This window comes from Danio rerio, chromosome 24 (assembly GCF_049306965.1).
Source record: "Danio rerio strain Tuebingen ecotype United States chromosome 24, GRCz12tu, whole genome shotgun sequence".
In the NCBI taxonomy this organism is placed as follows: domain Eukaryota; kingdom Metazoa; phylum Chordata; class Actinopteri; order Cypriniformes; family Danionidae; genus Danio; species Danio rerio.
Genome location: NC_133199.1, coordinates 30,346,215 through 30,367,500, shown reverse-complemented (window position 1 = coordinate 30,367,500; position 21,286 = coordinate 30,346,215). Strand labels below are relative to the sequence as shown.

Below are 21,286 nucleotides of genomic sequence, written 5' to 3'. Positions count from 1 at the left end.
ATTTCCTTTACCTCCCTCATTTAAGACACAGAGATCTTCCGCTAAGTCAATATAACACAAACGTCCCCATTCCAGCCAAGATGAATGTCACTTTCAGAGAGATTAAACGGTAAAGTGTCAGTTCATTCACTTTCCTGACGCTTGGATAATTAGGTTCACCTGTAGGTACAGAGGCTCCGGTCCTTTGTAGATTTTATAGGTTTTGCTTATGGACAGGTTTGGTTATTGCAGCCCCCTGCTGCCAGGCATCAAAGTGCTGATGTGTGCTGTTTGAAGATTAATTTCCCACAATACACTGTATATTACCACCTCCCCCCCAAAAAACTTGTAAAACTGCATCCTGCTGCCCTCAGCTTATTGGGTCTTTACCGTCTGTAAGCATTTTTCTACTTTGCTTTTGACGAACGCAACATCTGGTTGAGACCTGCACCCCCTAATTTTTGTTGTCTCTCTACTCTTCTTCCATAAAAGCATTTCTGCTGGCTGGCCCCGTGACCCAGCGTTTAAAAGGAGACGGTAAGTATGGCTTGTTTCCCTGTCTTGTCAGTGAGTCCCAATCCATATATATCTTGTATAATTTATATGTGAATGAAATGACACCTGATGGTTCTGCCAGATGGAAGTGATGACAAGACAGGCATTGAGGAAGCCACAAAGAAACTGATCCGCAACAGGAGAAACATCAGTTGGTACAAGCAGCACTCTGACTTCTGGAATTGGTACAAATACTTCACTGATAATGAGAACAAAGACGGAGTGAGTCAAGTATATTAACAGTCATGTTTTGTCAGAGTTTTATAATCCAAATACTGAATCAAGGTATCGCTTCTATTATCACTCTTTAGGTTGCAGAGCTGGATCGTGTCTATCTGTCATACCTGCAGAACAAGAATCGGGCCGAGTCACGTCGCTCCTACAAGATGTACCTGCAGCACCTTGGTGACATCTACAAGTCCTGTGCTGAGTCTGATGACCCAAACTGTGTGTCCTCATACACCAACAGACCCAAGCCCAAAGCTGAGGTGCCAGTTCCTGCCCCAGTCAAGTCTTGTGACCCTTACAGAGACCCATACTGCTTGTATTCAAAGGGATACTCATATTACCCATACTTGGCTCCAGCTCCTGTCAAATCTCCTGCACCTGCTCCTGCTCCAGTTAAAGCCCCGGCCTACCTTCACACCCCAGTGGTCAAGGACCCACGTTCTGGTCAATACTACTACTCTCCATTGGTGCAACCGTTCCTGTCCGCTGAACAGCGGGCTGAGCTGCTGCGCATCTGTGATGCAGAGGATGTAGAGTGTCTCCAGTACCACCTCCGTGCTGCTTACGGATACAGATCCGCTGCTGCTCTTGCCCCATCCTATGCCCATCTCGGCTGTGACCCTAAGACCGATCCTCAATGTGTCCCACATTTGGTCCAGAAAGCCCCCTCTGGTCTTTATCTGCGTTATCCCAACTGTGACCCCCGAGTTGACCCATACTGTGCTTATGCTGCTGCTCTGGCATCCTCGCAGAACCCTGAATCTCCACCCTGCAACCCTCTCTACGAAGATAACTGCAACCCTCTGACCGCCACAAGAATTGGCAGTTTGGCCCATGAAAATCTGAAGGATAAGCTCAACTCTGAAGCTGGCGCCATGCGGGCACCTCAGAGCCCTCAACATGATCCTTATGCCATGTTCAGGGATGCATCTGCTGGGGCTGACCTGCGGAGACACATGCCTGCACAACTGCAACCTCCAAGGTACCACCAGCCAGAGGAGCCAGAGCACCCTTTGGGACCACGTGGGAAAACCAAAGAAGGCTATGAATGTTTCGTCGGGTATGATAAAGAGTGCATCCCACTAAGTTCCCAAAATGAGCGCCGCCCTGCTGTGCACAGACAGCCATCCTACCCAGCCGAAGCTTATGAGCCACATCTGAACGCAGATGGATCCAGAACTGGGGTGATCGAGCCTGATCCCGACTGTGACCCAGAGTACGACAGAAACTGCCGCCTGCGCCGCTATGAACCTGAGCCCGCCGAACCCGTCAGTATTTCACCTCAAGAGGATGTGGCCCATCCAGCTCAGGAGCCATCCCACCATGAGGAGATCCCTCAGCATCGCGAGGAGTCCTACCCTGAAACCCCTGGCTATGACCAGCAGCAATATGACGCTTACATGAGTGGACAAGAGGATCCCTATGCCGGCTACGGCCCCCAAGAACCAGGAGCAGCCAGTTTTCAGGATGTCCTGAGAGGATATGGTGGTCGGTATCCTGGCCAGGATGACCACCTTGCCTACAATGGAGACTACAGAAAGAAATAAAAAGCAGAAATACTAAACTAGGACAGAACATTTTAAATATTGAAACACACTTTCACTTAAAAAAAAGAGCCCACATCAATTTAGCTGGATTTCACTTGGTTCACTCACAATATTTTCGAGAGCTGCTGAAATTTCACAGTTTGACAGCACTTGTATAGATTTATACTTTTTTTTTGGATCTTATATCTTCTTGCTGATTTGTTTAGCCCATGTAACCTGATTGTGTGTTCCAGCTTCTCTAAGAGATTGACTTGGAGATTTTTTGCTCCATATTCAACCATAGAAGCAGTCTTTTTAGCTCATTTTGGGGGATAAATAAACCAAACAAATGATGTGCAAAAAACTAATGTACTCTAATCACGATCCCCTGCTCCTTTTAGGCAAGATTCACCCTACAAATGAATATTTAATGATCTTCTGGACTTGCAACAATGCTTTTTAATGCTTTGTGATTTGTTTGCATATTTGTAAGATGTTTTTCTTTGAATGTTTCAAATAAAAGCTTTAAAGATCTCGCATGTCTTTTATTTTCTAATATATTTTTACTGCTAGCAAACTAGTTCAACAAAAAGCTTTAAATTTATTACATGAAAAAAATTAGAAGTTACAATTTTTTTGCTAAGCCTATTAGTGACAGGTAATTTATTATGCTTCCATTGTCATTCAGAAAAAAACTGCAATACAATAAACTTAATTATCTCACTTTTCAACTCACTAAAACAGTCAGTGATTAAATATTCTGCAGAAAATTAGCATACAAATATTTAATAACAAGCACCCCATCAGTACATGTCATATACTGCTTTCACAAACTTTAACAACTCAAACTTTGTGTCAGTTACGTGACATTTAATTTGCAGGATTCCTGTTAACTGTCTCTGGAGTTTAGAGAGACGTGAAAACTCTTCACAATGAATAGTTTCTTCAAATTATAGAATATTCCAAGTTGTGACACAGATGTCTCAATTAGCCTGAGAATATTTTTAATAAACAATAATGAATCATACTTCCTAACAGCTGTGATGATATTTTGCTTCATTAAAATCTTTCGCCTATTGCTGCTGCACTCCAAACATGATCTAATTTATAACATAAATATAATTACAAGGTCATGTCTCAGCACATATGATGGTATGAACTGACCTTGAACAATGATTAAAATATCTCAAAAGTAGCCTACAGAGAGGAAGCAAATTGGCCTGATGTGTAGTCTCTAGGCCTCTAGATCTTAAAACACACTGCAATGATCAGGTCAGTGAGCTAAAGTGATAAAGACATTTTAGCGTTTGCGGTTGTCAAATGGGTTGCTTAAAACTTTAGGCGTCAAAAGGAAGCCAGAAAAGGTGGAGTCGTTGTTATAATCGACATAAATCCCTTCATCAAATATGTCATCATACAACTGAAGCCAAACCTCATCTCCAGAAGACAGATTTAAAATCACCCCTCCTGAGGCCTGATCCAGATTTCCGCTGTGGAACTGGTCAAGAGTGAAGGCCACAGTTCGGCCATTTCGAAATATTGCTACCTTGGTCTCCTTGCCATTGATGGTGAGGTGATATGTGAAGTAGTAGATCCCAGGAATGGCGCAGCGAAACTTTCCGGAGATGTCATCGTAGTGATGTTGTTCATTGTAGAAGGTTTTGGTGAAGCGGATGGGAGATCCACTGGCGGGGCTGACTTTATCTGTGAGTCCCATGCTAAAAGCTGAGTGGTAGGGGAAGGAAGCCTCTCCACTTTCTCCTTTCAGGCCTGGGTTTCCAGGAAATCCTCTTTTGCCTGGAAATCCTTCATCTCCTGGTTTACCTGGCTCGCCGGTTGGTCCTTTGGGGCCTTGACAAAGATATTTGAACAAATTTTTAACTAACAAGAATCACTGATAGTACATTAATTTACCTTCAGCTTAGTCCATTTATTTATCAGTGGAATGAACCGCCAATTTACCCAGCACATTTTACACAGTGGATGCCCTTCCAGCTGCAGGCCAGTACTGGGAAACACCCATTCACTCTCATATTCACACATACACTTTGTCCAATTTAGTTTATTCAATGTACCTATAGTGCATGTCTTTGGACTGTGAGGGAAACTGGAGCACCCAAGGAAACCCACACGAACAAGTGTCGAGCGACGCGAGAATTGAGACTTTCTTGAGCAACAGCCAATAGGAGCACCTGCAGAGCTCATATGATGCTCTCTTAGCTTGCTTAGAGGCCAGTTGTTACCTACACAGACATGCGTTTGAAGCAAGTCGCCACCCAGAGCGACAGGCAGATACAAAGTCGCTGCTATTCTGAATGAGGCATCAGTAAGTGTTGTCTTTCTCCTGACTCTCTGTGTTCGTTAAAAATGTCCTTCGAAAAGTAGGAATTTAACCCCGGCTTCCTGGCCAAATTTGCCCACTGGCCTCTGTCCATCATTGCCTCCTAACTATCCCTATATCATAACTGGCTTAATCACTCGGTCTCCTCTTCACCAATCAGCTGGTGTGCAGTCTGGCACAATAGGGCTGCCATCGAGTCATCCAGGTGGATGCTGCACACTGGTGGTGGATGAAAAAAATGTGCAAAGTGCTTTGAGTGTCCAGAAAAGCGCAATATAAATGTAGGAATTATTATTAAAAGTTTATAACATTTTTTAAAAATGTCTTGTTTTGTGTTCAACTCATATGTATGGAACCACTTGAGGGTGAGTAAATAGTAAAAACTATCTCTTCAATAAAAGTGTGGTCTAAAGGTCTAAATACTTCTTAAAGCTACTTGTCTCTAAATGGCTTTAAATGAATCACCTGGCTCTCCATTTTCTCCCTTCTCCCCCTCACGTCCATCACGTCCGTCTCGTCCAGGGATGCCACCAAACCCCGGCATGCCAGAAACACCCCTCATCCAGCGGGCGCAAGGTTCCCTGCTGTTCTGCTCAGCCAAATCTATCTGAGAGAAACCCAGTCTGGCCACCATCGCCACACAAACCACAACAATCCACGCTGAACTCATAAGAGGAGCAATCTGTAAGTCAAACTGTAAAAATACAACGCAAAATGTTAGAATATTTCAGACATCATCACTCATTTTATAGTGCATTTAGATTAGTCCTGTCCTACCTGCTCATCAAGAGAGGGTCTTGTGTGTACTGATAGCTTGAGCTGCGTTGTCCTTGTGTTCGGGTTTCCTCTCTGCTTGTCATCCCTAAAAATATCTGACCAGACAGGCGAAGCAGCTGTTGGTATTAAACAAACGCACACACATTTAGATAAGATAAGACTGGCTGAGAGTTTTGTATTTTGTTTTTTCATTTACTGCAACATATTGATTGTTAAACGCACGTTGGTTGTGATTAGCTAATAGCACATAGCTGGAATGCTAGCTGACCACTTTTTTTTAATACTGTGAAAGATATGTGGTTGTTTTAAAAAAATTAAATGAGCAAATGACTGATTAGTAACTTAGTAAGACCTGTTTAGGCCACTCAGTTAAAGAGCCCATATTATACATGAAATAAGGTCATATCTTGGTTGTAAGGGTCTCCAACAACAGTCTAATATGCATGCAAGGTCAAAAAACACTTTCATGGTCTTATAATCTGCATTTATTTTTATCTAATTATCCCAGCGACTCCTGTATGAATCGTCCAGTGATTCATTTGTTCCCAAACCCCTCCTTAGCGCGAAGCTAATCTGCGCTGATTGGGCCAATGACAGTCTGTCGCGATTGGTCGACTGCCTTCAGTCAGAGAGGGAAATGGCCAATAGCTAATCAGCAATTTAAAAAGTAATCACAGTTCATACACGCTCGATAGTGTAGGCGTGGACTTTAGCTGCCACACTATGGCGAGTGGATAGTGCCACGGATAACCGAACGAAGGAGACAGTCGTGTACTCGCCATACCACACACACACAAAAACACACACACACATCCGGATGACAACGCTCCCGCTTCAGCCCGCACCCGCCAGGTTTTAGCCTGAGAACCCGCTCCGTTTTCTGCCCGCCGCGCCCGGTCCCGCTAGAGCGAAGAACACAACCAAATATCACCCAGTATACAGTCCAGACAGCCAAGCTGTCTGTTTAAAAACACACACACAGCACAAAGTACACAAAGCTCGTTCGTTCGTTCGCTCTCTCTCTCGCTCTCTCTCTCTCTCTCTCCCCACGCCAGATTTCTGCGGCGCGGGAATACATTTCCGAATAAATCGCGGGAGCAGAACTCTAGCACGGAGCTCCATAAACAAACAGCACGCGTCGCATTTTTAACGTGACTTTGCACGCGATAAGATAATATATCCAGTTAACCTGATACAGTACACGCGGTTACAAGTAACAAATCACAACTAAATACATTTGCAAGCTAGAGTAAACGAGGCAACAACTTTAACCGCACGTACTTACACTTGAGAAATGTAGGAAGAAACCCATCCTGACGTCCATCAGTTACTCTTTACTGATCCTTCCTTTAACAAACTCAGATGAAGTATTCTTTGTAGCATGTAGCTTCCAGAAGTTTCCAACTGCTTGGTTATAATGCTGATGTTTCATCTTTGGGTAGAGACTCAATATATCCATCTGCAGTGTGACTTCAATCGACCGGCATGTTTGTGTGCGTGTGTTTGTGGGTGTGCGTGTGTTTGTGGGTGTGTGTGTGTGTGTGTGTCTGGGTTACTGCGTCAGAGGGCGGGGCCTCAGGTTTGAAATCTCCCGGGTTTGCGCGTGCACGTGAAAAACTTTGTTTCGTTCGTACGTCATGGCGAAACACCTAATGAGTCGGTATCAAGGCGACTCGTTTGAAGCACTATGATTCGACTCTTTTATAGATGAATCAACAGTTTTAAACACTGTATTCTTACAGATTTAAGCCTTAGCTGGATACTTCACTTCACTTAGAGCTGTGTTACACACTACATGGAGGGGAATTTTCAAAAACCCATAATATGGGCTCTTTAATACTGCCAGCAAAGCAAAGAGAAAGCTGTAATCCAATCATGGGGCGCCACCTTGTGGTTAAAAAAGTATTTCTTTAAGTCCTCAGTGGCCGTTTTTAGACTTTTAAGAAGTAATTAATTTAAAAATATAAACGTACGGTTCAAAAACTTTGTGTTTATTTGTTCTGTTGAACACAATTGAATTGTTTTGAAGAAAGCTGGAGACTTCTGTAAAGTAGACTATTTTGAGGATGTAAACAAAAACAATGGTCCCAACGTATTTCCTGTTTTAAATGGTAACCGGATAAATAATGTTATGATAGCTGTTTTAACATTAAGTTATGATTGAATTGCCATCTTGTTACATGAAATAGTTTGATAACAAGTAGGAAATGTTCACGGGCCAATAACATGACCACATTGAAATGGGCTTTTCTCAAAATATCTTGTGTGTGTGTGTGTGTGTGTGTGTTCTAAATAAACTGAATAAAGATACTTAAATTTGGAACAAGTAAAGAGTGCCCAAAGTCTACAAAAGTTTAAAAAGTCTTCAACTTTAATTTAATGGATGCCTCTTTTTAAACATAAAAGCAAACTGTATGCAATTTGCAAGTTTATTTCCTGATTAAAAATAAGATGAGTGAGGAAGACGGGAGGAAATTAATTAGTAAAGATAAATCAATGTTTATTTAAATATATCAAACACATACACACCTATTAAAGCACCTAACAGTGGCAAATCTAGATAACCTACAATAAGTTTTAAGTCATCTTTTTAAATAAAATACATTTTAAACTTACTGATTTTAAACAATAAAAACGAAAAATGCACAAATACACTCTTGAGAGCTCATCACATACCAAATCCAAATTTAATTCAATGATTCCGAAAATAAATAAAAATAAAAATGTTACAAAAATGAAAATGCTTAACATTTTCCCCAAAATATTAAGTCAAAATAAAAATACATAAATACAGACACATGTACACTAGTTCTAGTTGATCATTTGGAAAAGTGTCAGAAAGTAGATTTTTCAGATAAATCATTTGTTGAACTACATCATAATAAACACAAATACTGAGGACCTATTGGAACCTGCATGGACACAAGATTCTCACAGAAATCAGTCACGTTTGGTGAAGGAAGTCATGGTTTGGGGTTAGAGTGCAGAGTGGATGCTACACCAACAGCCTGAAGTATCAAGACATTTGTGCTGTCCATTACATTACAAACCACAGGAGAGGGCAAATTCTTCAGCAGGATAGAGCTCCTTCTGATACTTCAGCCTCCACATCAAAGTTCCTGAAAGCAAAAAAGGTCAAGATACTTCTGAATTGGCCAGCCCAGTCACCAGACATAAACATTATTGAGTATGTCTGGGGTAAGATGAAGAAGGAGACATTGAAGATGAATCCAAGAATCTTGATGAACTCTGGGAGTTTTGTAAGAATGCTTTTTTTTTGCCATTCCAGATGACTTTATTAATACATTTGAGTCATTGCAGAGATGTATGGATGCAGTCCTCCAAGCTCATAGGAGTCATACACAATATTAATTATTTTTCCACTGCACCATGAGTTTATTTTCTTCGTTATTTCTGTTAAGTGACAAGACTTTTGTCTAAACAAAGTCAGACCTTACTGTAAAAATTAAATAATTAAGAGTCAAGGCATGACCATATTTTATTTAGGTAAAATAAGTGTAATCTAGAACCCTTTGCCTTTCATATAAGCCACTTCTGATACCAAATGATCAACTAAAAGTCAAGTAGGTGACAAGACTTTTGTCAGATAGTTTATAGTGATTTTGTTAATCAATAATAATCAATCAATAATAAATTGTAAGCCTACTAAATTTAAACAATAAAAAATACACCATATAACAAATCCAAATTTAATTCATTGATAATTTAGCAAAAAAATAAAATAAAATAAATGAGTAAAATGTCGTTAACTCTTACAGAACAAGATTGTTTCATAAAAGGATGACTTACACAGTTATGCAATATATATTAAAAGAGAATCATAAGGAAAAATTCTGAAAATAAAAGACTAGCATGGCTTTAATTAAGATATAAACGTTGTATTCCAGTCCTCTGTTGGAATATCCATATGTTTGATTGCACAAACAAAAACATTATTTCCTGATTGAGACTGCTATACAATATAATTGAGTAATAAGAACCTATATTAGTCCTGTAAAATTAAATAAATGCAACCCTAATATCCCAGATCTTAGTTTTAAATGCAATAAGATACAAGAAGGTACATTTTTCTATTGTGTGCTGGAATGTGTTGTATTGTGTTGGAAAAATGTTAATCGCCCCTCTATTGGACTTTGGTTGAGAAACTTATAACATGTTTGGCTCTTGAAAAGCTCACATATGTAATAAGGAAAAAAATGCACTGAATTTTACAATGTCTGGCAGGTGTTTTTGAACGTCGTGGAAAATGGAAATATTGAGGAAACTTTGGAAGTCAGAAGTTGGTGAATGTGAATTGGTGTTTGAATAGATATCTTTTCTTTTTTAAAAGTGTATTTATTTATTTATTAATTTTATTTTTTTAATGATTATTAATTGTTTTCCCTAACCCTGTCTGGGGTCATTTTTGGGTATTGGGGTTTGCTATATTGTAAAACCTAACTAACTAACTAACTAACTAACTAACTAACTAACTAACTAACTAACTAACTAACTAACTAACTAACTAAATAAATAAATAAATAAATAAATAAAAATGCCTAACATCTTCTATTAAGCAGAAAAAAGGCCAAGGCTGCAAAATCAGCACATTATCACTTTTAATTTATTAATATTTTATACATAATTATATTATTACATGCTCTTTTTGGCAAAAATATGCAGCAGACTATTATTTAACATAACTGGAGAACATTCGAGGCATGCTGTCTTCACTTTTGTTTTTATTTAATCTTTTGATAAGGTCAGCACAACAGAGCTCAACATACATGCTCCTTTTACCATAACAATGCATAATGTCGCTCTATAAACCTTCCACAGAGCTGGATTCTTCAGCTTTTTATATGGACTCTCAGAGTTAATTAGATGCTCCATTAAATGGAGGAAATATGAAGGAAACTCTCCATTCTCTGCCGTAAAAGGTCAGCATTTGTCTCACACATATATCTATATGCCATCTGACACTGCAAGGGACTAATTGTGTTACTTGTACAGATTATAAAATGCCAACATATTCTGGTTAAACTATGTTTTGCTCAAATGTCATAACTGAATAATCATCCTCCGATTTCACCTTGGAATCAGCACTATTGATCTGTTACTGTGTGTCTTTAAGCAGATGAAGCTTTGAGCACAATGAACGCATTATGATTAGACGCTGATCATCAATAATTGCTCATAATGGGTCAGTCATATACATATACAGCGGATTTATCAACACTATAAAGCCAAGTGTGCCACGTTATATTGCTAAGGACTCTAAGTTTTAAAATGATCAAACTCTGTACATGGTATACATGTCTTGTATTGTCTGATTGACAGTTTATGTTATATAAAAATCAATTAGTTGACTTAAGTGAGTAAACCCGTTGTTTTTACTGCAGTTTAATTTTAAAAAGTAACGGTTGCCTCAAAAAATTATTACGTAAATGTACTATGTGCATAAATATATAGGAAAGAGCCCCTATTATTCATTATAAAAGGTCATATTTAAGTTTTTGTTTCCAACAACAGGCTGATATACACTCGCCAGCCACTTCATTAGGTACACCTGTCCAACTGCTTGTTAATGCAAATTTCTGATCAGCCAATCACATGGCAGCAACTCAATGCATTTAGGCATGTAGACAGGGACTGCGTCCGAAACCACATACTTCCATACTATATAGTACGCTAAAGTCAGAATGCGAGCCAAGTATATGTCACCAATCATAGAAATCCAAAATCAGTATGCGAGAAGTACCCAGATGACTTAATACTTCCGGCGAGATTCTGGAGTGCGCATCCCATGCACGCTGCATTATCCTATGATGCCCTGCGAGAGAATTCATGAATGGGAGTGAAGCAAGGCAACTGATGCAGGTAGGTCACTTGACCAAGACAAAATGGCGGATGTAGTACAATCGAATTCCATTCATTCTGCTCACATTCATACTGTATGAAACATACTTTTAACGGCAGAGTAGTATGTTTAAATTCAAGTAAAGTACCTACTAAGTAGTAGGCAGTTTCGAACGCAGCCAGCGTCAAGACGATCTGCTGCAGTTCAAACCAAGCATCAGAATGAGGAAGAAAGGCGATTTAAGTGACTTTGAACATGGCATGGTAGACGGGATGGTCTGAGTATTTCAGAAGCTGTTAATCTATACTGGGATTTTCATGCGCAACCATTTCTAGGGTTTACAGAGAATGTCCAAAAGAAAATATCCAGTGAGTGGTTCTGTGGGCGCAAATGCCTTGTTCTTGCCAGAGGTCAGAGGAGAATGGCCAGACTGGTCTGGTACAAAGGCAACAGTAACTCAACTAACCACTCGAAGAAATGAAGAACATAACTATATAATTAATAACGAATTACAATACCAATTGTGAAATATAAAACAATAGTCAAATATATTTAAAAATGTAACATAAAACCTGTATTGTACACTCTCAGAAATAAAGATATATGTGAGTTGTCACTAGTGGTACCTTTTCAAAAGGTATTTGTACCTGAAGGGTCCATATTGGTACCTCAAAAGTACATAATAGTACCTAAAAATTTTAAGAGGAACACTTTTGGAATTTTTAGGTACTTATATGTACCCTAAAGGTATTAATAAGAGCCCTTTAGGTACAAAATTACCTTTCGAAAAGGTACCACTAGTGACAAATTGCGTACCTTTATTTCTGAGAAGAATATGAACCTTATAAAATATATTTGATTCTTAGCCCCAAACTGATTTTCAAGAATGATTTTGATCGTTTTAGTTTGCCATTTTATTCAATGAGCTATTTGTTGCAGTATAAAATCTACTTCATATGCATAAAATGTATAAAAATTCAATAGTATCTGGATGCAGCCTTTATGATGCAAGCTGAGGTTGCAATGTCAGACACAATGCACTCAATGGAGTGAGTGACGTCACTGTGATGGGTAGGGTAAAAGGTGGAGTTAGGTAAGCGCATTAAAAAGCATTGGATGCAGCTCAGACTGCAGACCCCTTTCTAAAAATGACCAGTTTTACCAATTACCTTTGTCTTGCATGTTTTTTACTCGCTAAAATGTATACTGGAAAATGTGACTAGTTATTAATTTTATGGTAATGTTCTTCACTTCTTCAAGTGTTTTATTGAGTTACTGTTGCCTTTATATATTATATACTTTTAAGGTACTAATATGGACCCTTTAGGTACAAATGTGTACCTTTTAAAAAGGTACCACTAGTGACAGCTCACATATATGTTTATTTCTGAGAGTGTAAAATACAGTTTTTATGTTACATTTAAAATATATTTGACTGATTTTTGTTTTATATTTCACAATTGGTATTGTCTAAATTTTTCTAAATGTTCTTGTTTACATGTTCATTTAACTTCAAGTAGTAAAAATTGAGTTAGTTTTGCTTGTTTTCTTTTTCAGAACCTTCTTATTATTCTGATAACAACTGAGAAAAGCATTTATTTGCATAACTTGCAAGAAATGGAAAAAAAATGCTGATTTGACATGAAGACCTTTTAAAATCCCTTTAAACCTTACCGATGTAAAATTAAGGGAACATTTAGACATCATTTACTCCAGAAGTTTCATATCGCCAAACAAAGAGCGAAAACTGGAGCATTAAATGCAAGCATTAAACAACAAGCCAAGCAATTAACCCCATTTTTACATGAAAGCGCTATATTTAGCTCAGAGACCTGAAGCTGCTTCCCTTTTATTGAATCAGTCTGGAGGGAAAGTCATCATTACCGAGATCATTCAGGGCAAGCTCACATGCACTAATCAGTGATAAAACGTAAACAAGTGTGCGCGGACACAAATGAAGAAGCAGCGATTCAGAAAAAAAAAACAGCCTGAATGGTAGAAAGCAAAGCAAACAGGCTTATCTTCCCATTGCAGAGCTTTTCCAATTCGCCCAGTTCCAGTCATTTCCAGGATTCCTCTGGAACTGGATTATAACAGGTAATAGAGGAATAATACCATGAGGGGTTTATTATGATTATGACAGCTGTGTTCGGCAGGGAGAAATGTGCAGTTACAGTTGAAAATGGGTTTTCATGACGGCCCGTGTTTCAAAATAAACGCTTTGAAATGTTACTTTAAATGAGCGTCGTGGAGGTGGAAAGTTGTCAGGGTGAAGTTTGGGGAAAAGTTTGCAAAGCTTCATCGAAGAAAGCTAAGTAAAGCACAAACAGAGAACATTCTAATGATTTAATGTTTCCTTTGGTTTTGCAAATTAACTCTTCAACAAACGATAAAAATTGATTTATGAAAATGAATTAAAACAAAGCTTTCTGTACTTGCAAATAAAACTCTTCAAAAATGTTTATTTTTTAATATTTTCATATTTCATTCATTTATTTTCTTTTCGGCTTAGTCCCTTTATTAATCTGGGGTCGCTACAGCAAAATGAACCGCCAACATATCCAGCATGTGTCATACGAAACGGATGCCGTTCCAGCTGCAACCCATCACTGGGAAACATCCCCCCATACACACTATGGACCAGGGGTCAACAACCCTGTTCCTGGAGAGCTACCTTCCTGCAGAATTCAGTCCCAACCCTGATCAAACACACCTGAACCAATTAATAGTACCTAAAGCAGAACTTGATAATTACAAACAGGTGTGTGTGGTCAGGGTTGTAACTGAAATGTGCTGGAAAGTAGCTCTCCAGGAACAGGGTTGGTGACCCCTGCTATGGACAATTTAGCCAACCCAATTCACATATACCACATCTTTTTGGACTTGTGGGGGAAACCGGAGCGCCTGGAGGAAACCCATGCAAACACGGGGAGAACACTGTCATATTTGTTTTTAATAATACTAAAAAAATGCTCAAATTAAATATAAATGAAATTAGGTATTAAAATAAATTAAAAGTAAAAAAAAAACAAAAAAACATTTTTCTTTATTTTTTTTAAAATTATATATTTTTAATTTACAGTAATAATAATAATACAGATTTCATGTCAAATTCATGTAAACATTTGCTTTAGAAGAACTAATTAGACATTAAACATTTTAAAATCAGAGCAATTGAAACAGGACCATAGCCAGCCTGATGAAAGGGGTAGATCTTTTTTTCTCAAAAGGTGGACCTTTTTACAGTTATTGGCTTCATTTTCTATTTTAAATTTTATAATGAATATATAATTAATTTTTATTAAAAACTTTCTATTAAATACTGCATTTAATGACATTTAAGCACCATTCTTTGCTGGTATAGCCCGTCAGATGATCATCATAACCAGTTTTTGATGTACCAAAAAATAGGAGTCTGTTAAAGTTGTAAATTAAAAACTGTTGCCTTTTGTCATTTATCAGACAACTAACAAACTGGTCAGCACATTCATCTCTCCACAGTCCGAATTTGGTCATTTAAATAATAAATTAAATTAAGTAAATAATAATACATTAAATAAGTCCATTTGAAAAATCATGGATGACTACAATAGTCTAATTGGTATTAAAATAAAAAATAAAAACTTTAATATGGGCTGCTTTTGGTGCTTAACCCCCCTTGGCTAACCCCCCTTGTAAAAATGTGTTTCTTTTTAGATTTTATAAAAATGCAACATCATCTTAATTGATTTCTATAAGGGATGACAGCAAATTACAACACAATTTTTAAAAAAATAAAGAATGTGCAACATCTAACACATTAATTGGTCCAGAAAATGGGTATATTTTCAACAGAAAGCACAAATCTTTAGGAGAAGGATCCTCAAAAAATAGGTTAGTGTCCCAGGAAAACGAAGACTTCTGGTCAAACAAACATGTGAGTATGAGCAAGGAAACTGTGCCGGATTTAATGAAGATTTATAGCAGTATGGCGGATCATTCCTCAAAGTCCAAATATTAAATTCTTTATGAAAATGACTGGGAAGAAACATCATTCAAACAGCGGCGAGTAGGAGGGGAATGAATGTGCTGTGATTCTTCAGTGTATTCATCACAGTTGATTATGAACACACAGTCAATGAAGTTTTAAAGCACCGACGGGTCAAGGATAAAGAAGCACTATAGGATGTGATTTCTGGGATATCAGAGGCCTGCTTTGGTCATTAGGACATGGATCATCATTAAAGAGATTTTTGATTATTAAATAGTTTTTTTATGATGCTGCAGGAACATTACAAATACATTTTTATTCACCGAAAAATGCCATGCAGTTACTTGTGGAACCATATTCACATTTAATACTTTTATTCATAGTAGTTTTAAAAAGAGAACAATTGAAGTAATTATAGTGATGCTTAATAATAATACAATTATTTAAGAAAAAAAAAATACTACAAAGTTAGGATTGGTTGTGTACACTGCAAAATATTTTCTCATTTAGATTGTTTTGTCTTGTTTCTATATCTAAAATTTCCTAAATCAATTATTAAAAGGAAAAAAAAACAAGACTCTTTCTTTACACCATTGGCAGATCATTTAGCTTGTTTTAAAGAAAAACTCACCTAATTTTGAGATGTTATTTATGATGCGAATCTTTTTTTTCACAACATTCCAAAGATGTTCTATTGGATTGAGTTCTGGCGGCTGTGGAATCTGTTTGAGTACAGTGAACTCATTGTCATGTTCAAGAAAGCAGTCTGAGAGGGTTCACGCTTTATGACATGGCACGTTATCCTGTGGTCATAAAGGGATGGACATGGTCATCAAAAATACGCAGGTAAGCTTTGGCGTTGACACGATGCTCCATTGGTACTAATGAGCCCAAAGTGTGCCAAGAAAATATCCTCCAAAACATACACCACCACCACCACCAGCCTGAACCATTGATATAGGGCAGGATAGATCCATGCTTTCATGTTGTTGACACCAAATTTAGGCCCTACCATCTGAATGTCACAGCAGAAATCCAGACTCATCTGACCAGACAACGTTTTTCCAATCTTCTATTGTCCAGTTTTGGTGAGCCTGTGTGAATTGTAGCCTCAGTTTTCTGTTCTCAGCTGACAGGAGTAGCACCCAGTGTGGTCTTCTGCTGCTGTAGCCCATCCGCTTCAAGGGTGAATGTGTTGCTCGTTCAGAGATGCTCTGCATACGTCACTTGTAACGAGTGGTTATTTGAGTTACTGTTGCCTTTCTAGCTGCTCGAACCAGTCTGGTCACTCTCCTCTGACCTCTGGCATCAGCAAGGCATTAGTACCCACAGAACTGCCGCTCACTGAATATTTTCTTTTTTCCAGACCATTGTCTGTAAACCCTAGAGATGGTTGTGCATGAAAATCCCAGAAGAATAGCAGTTTCTGTTATGCTCAGACCAGCCCGTTTGGCATCAACAACCATGCCACCTTCAAAGTCTCTTTGAGAAGTTGGACAGGTGTCCCCAATAAAGTGGCCGGTAAGCGTAGAATGACTTTTTATTAAAAGAAAGTTAAATTAATAGGAAATTAAATAAAATCTGATAAATTAGAAAGGAAATAAATAACTTGCTTTTCCCATGATTTTTTTTCAGTTTCTCTTTTTAAATTTTAGATATTTAGCAAATTTATTACAAGTGATGTTTAAAAGAACAAGACAATCTTTCACAGTATTTCCTTTTATATTTTCCATCTGATGAAATACTTATTTTCTTTTAGACTGGCTGAAATAAAAAAGAATATTTGAAATCTAGAAAAAAGAAACTCAAAAGTTTGGAACTAAACTTTTTTACATTTTTAGGTGAACTATCCCTTTATAAATGATATGCTTATAAATAATACGCTTGAGGTAGCTTGTCTACAGCATTAGGGCAGTGTTTGTAGATGTTTTGGATGCGTATAGCACAGACCTGTACAGATGGGACGGGTACAGACAGTCTAATACCACAGCGGGTCGTAGAAGCAGCCTTCGCTTGATGGATGGCTCTCATTTGCTGTCAGCCTTGAACTATTTTGGTGTTTATCTTATTAGCTTCCCTACATACACTGTCATTTATCTAATAGAGTCACGGCAAAGAGTTTACCGCATGTTTTATTTGATTAGACGATCATTTGTAATGAACTTTAAAAGGGTAAAAAAAAAAATAATAATAAAATTTTATATATATATATATATATATATATATATATATATATATATATATATATATATATATATATATATATATATATTTAAGTTAAGCACATAAACATTAAAAAAGATAAATAAATAATAAAACTGCATTTTATATACACAAATTATGAGTCCACCTGTGATTTAAAAAGAAATTCTCAAATGATGTTTAACAGAGCAAGGAATTTTTCACAGTATTTCCTTCAACATTTTTTCTTCTGGAGAAAGTCTTATTTGTTCTATTTTGCCTAGAATAAAAGCAGTTTTTAAATTTTTTAAACCATTCTTAGGTCAATATTATTAGCTCCATTAAGCTATATTTTTTTCTGATTGTCTACAGAACTTTACTAATTAAATATAGCACATAAACATTAAAAATAAAGAAATGATAAAACCGCATTTTAATATTTATTGTGACTGTTGAAATAATGTCTAATGAGTCCATGCGAAAGAAAAAAATTGTTTTTAAAAATTTGACGGTACCTCAGATGGTTGTCTCTTTGTTGTAACAAATATAATAATTATAATTATTGAAATATATATTAAAACATATTCCTGCAGGTTTTTTAAAAAATAGCAGAGATATTTAACATTGCACATACCTTTAAATCCGAGCTATTCTTCATTGCAAGGTGCAAAATGGACCAGCAATTATAGAATTGCAAAAATATTATATTATCTGAATATTGATATATATACATACACACACACATACATACATACATATATATATATATATATATATATATATATATATATATATATACATATATATATATATATATATATATATATATATATATATATATATATATATATATATATATATATATATATATATATATATATATATATATATAATCTAAAAATAGACATGCACTGAAAAAAATATATTTTAATAAAGATATGATTCACAAGCGTTTTCTATTTATTTACGGTTGCAAACTGCAAACTGACGACTTTTTTTGATAAAAATTTAACTTTACAGTTTAACAAAGTGACTTTTAATGACATTATAGTAGTTTGAAATAATGTAATGTATAAGAAATAATATATAGAGAATTAAATAATAGAAAATGTACTGGCAGTTTATTACAAGGTTTTTGTACAATAATATATAACACCAACCCAGACAATATATGAGCTATTGAAAATGGTAATAAAAGTCCTTTTTTCAAACTTTTCAGGGTTAAAAAGTTGTTGGAAGAAAGATCAAGGTCCCATAATGCATATTAAAAGCATAAATACACATGGGAAAAAACAAAACATGAATCACAAAATAAGCAAAACTGCTGATTTACGGATATGTATTTATTACAGTATATATTTATTTTTAGCGGTTGAGAAACCTTTTCTTCAGATTCATAAACTGTAAAACCCAATAAGTTAAGATAACTCAAACCATTTAAGCTCAAAAACTAATCCTAATGAGTACTGTGAACCTAATCCATTTGAGTAAATGAAGCAATTTGAGCACAGTAAAACCCAATAAATGAAGAGAACTAACTGAATATTGTAAAACCCAATAAGTTAGGTCAACTCAAACCGTTTGAGAAACCAATTGCAACAAACCATTTGACATTTGAAACCAATCTATATGAGTACTATGAACTTATTCCATTTAAGTTGAAGTAATGAGGTATTTAACTCATTACCCTAACACGGAGTTCAAAACTCTTTTTAAATGAGTAGAATTAACTTTCAGTCAATTTTGAGTTAACTACGACAGTCCTTTTCCCACTCAGCCATATGCAACAAAAAAGATGCTTAAAAATAAAGATGCCAGTCTCGCTTGTTTATAATCATGTGCGTTATTAATTGGTTTTAAACCCACCTAATCCACGAAGACAACACTGATCGCATTGATTTAGCAGGAAATGACATATCTGGGGATTAGTCCTACTCTCTGATCAGTGGAATTTGTCAGAAGTCACATTAAGCGCGAGCAGCTGGAAACTTCACAGGCAGTCGAGATGCCTGAGGTCTGCGCACGTGAGAGAAAGAGAGTCTCAGGAGACTACTATCACTCTGACAGATGAAGCCAGCCTCCGCGTCCTATCCTAGGGCACTGCACACACTCTCCGCTTGATGCCATCAGGATTACTTGACCTTTGACACACACACACACAGTCCATCTGTCATTCTACCTTTGAGCGGCCAGAATACTGCACTTTTCCCTCATCTCTTATCTTATGCCGGTTGAAGTCTCCAAGGCCCTGTAATGCTTCATTGCACTGTGATGATCGCTGCCTGAGGTAAAACACTTCTTCCTCACAGCTCAAACTCCAGCGGCACAGTTTCACCCATATCCCACAAGTGCCGCCACTTTAATTATTTTCCTTAGTAGTGAACAGCAGAGGAAAGGAAATGCTTAAATCGCTCTTATAGCTGATTTAATTTCCACAGTGCAGCATGCGGAACAACCAGTCCCTCGAATAAAATCGATTTCGGCTCAGTTAAGAAGTAAACTTTCATATTAAATCTGCTGGTATCAGACAACAGATGGGTTTGATGCCAGGAGTCGATGAGGAACCGCAGGCTCAAAGTGAAGTGTCAGTGAGCGTGGCGTAAGTAACAAAACAAATGTAGAGCTTCTTTCATTGGACAACCTCCCCTGATGATGCTAACATCTGTGTGTGTGATCCTGTGAGCTGATTCATCAGGATTGGATGATCTCCTGGTGGAAATAAACTTCACGGTGAGTGTGAGCTTGCATGTATTGTTTTGAAGAGAGAGCTGTTTTGCCCCTCTGATGTTCTGCGGAGGAATTACGAAACGGTTGAGGAAAATAATCAATCTTTGATGGTAATGATGTGCTGGAAATGACATGTGAATGATTTATTTATTTTTATTTTTTCAGAAGCTAAAATCAATGTTGGCTATACATTCTGTAAAATACTATAAACATATTGTCAACTCAAAAACTTAACAAGCTTTTATTATTCATTCATTTTGTTTTCGACTTAGTCCCTTTATTTATCAGGGGTCTCCACAGCGGAATGAACTATTCCAGCATATGTTTTACGCAGCGGATGCCCTTCCAGCTGCAACCCGGTACTAAGAAACATCCATACACAGTAGCAAAAGATCAAAAGAAAATCGGCACACTGCCACTTTAGCTCTCAAAAGTCCTTTAATATCCCATTTTCTGGTGGCATAAAAGTAGATTTTTTGGTAACACTTTATAATAACTACACACTATAAATCATTTATTAAGCATTAGCAAATAGTGAATTCATTATCTGTCAAGCATTAACTCAACATTAATAAGTGTTAGTAAGCAGTTTATAACTGCAGCTACAAATGCTCTATTCTTGACTTACAAACATATTTAAAATTTGGTGAATAATTGTATTATCATACTCTGTTATTGATTTATTTTTCATTACTAAATTAATAATTAAAAAGTATCGCATTATTCACAAACCATCTGCATTTAGGAGTAGTTGAGGGTTTTTAGGATCATTCAGAATGAGTTAGTTAGTTTATTGAAATCAACGTTAACATGTCTTATTCAGGCATATATTCATGGTTACTATGTATGTTAATAAATGCTTTATTAACTAAACGTCATCTAGTTTTGTGACCTAATCTCACTGTAGAGTTTAAACATTGCATCCTATTATATTGTTAAATTCTTTTATTGTTGTTGTTTTATCCAGTTTTATGTCATATTTTGACACTCCTGTTATTTGGCAATGTTTAAACTTTCCAGTAATTTCACTTTTTAGAAAAGATTGCAAAGATTATTGTCCATTTCATTCTGAGCCTTTATTTGTCATTTATAAGGTATTTATAAAGCATGAATAGTCCTGACTTTAGATTAGGTCACAAAAC

At 36.8% G+C, this 21,286-nt stretch overlaps 2 protein-coding genes across 14 annotated transcripts in view; one reads left to right on the top strand and one right to left on the bottom strand.

Moving 5' to 3' along the window:
• and1 (actinodin1) overlaps window positions 1-2,824 on the top strand; it is a 3,866-nt gene extending 1,042 nt beyond the window's left edge. Inside the window, 3 exon segments of the mRNA NM_001197254.1 lie at window positions 472-516; window positions 617-756; window positions 846-2,824. Coding sequence (NP_001184183.1) covers window positions 472-516; window positions 617-756; window positions 846-2,309 — 1,649 coding nt within the window. The 3' untranslated portion in view covers window positions 2,310-2,824.
• Window positions 904-21,286, bottom strand: part of adipoqa (adiponectin, C1Q and collagen domain containing, a) — a 68,398-nt gene continuing 48,015 nt past the window's right edge. For 5 of the 13 annotated variants that reach the window (XM_073940477.1, XM_073940478.1, XM_073940473.1 and 2 more), the window contains 3 exons: window positions 5,407-5,522; window positions 5,095-5,323; window positions 3,059-4,139 (listed from right to left, as the gene is read on the bottom strand). In XM_073940477.1, the coding sequence (XP_073796578.1) occupies window positions 3,589-4,139; window positions 5,095-5,299 (756 nt within the window). In that variant the 5' untranslated portion in view covers window positions 5,300-5,323; window positions 5,407-5,522 and the 3' untranslated portion in view covers window positions 3,059-3,588. 13 annotated transcript variants of the gene reach the window in all.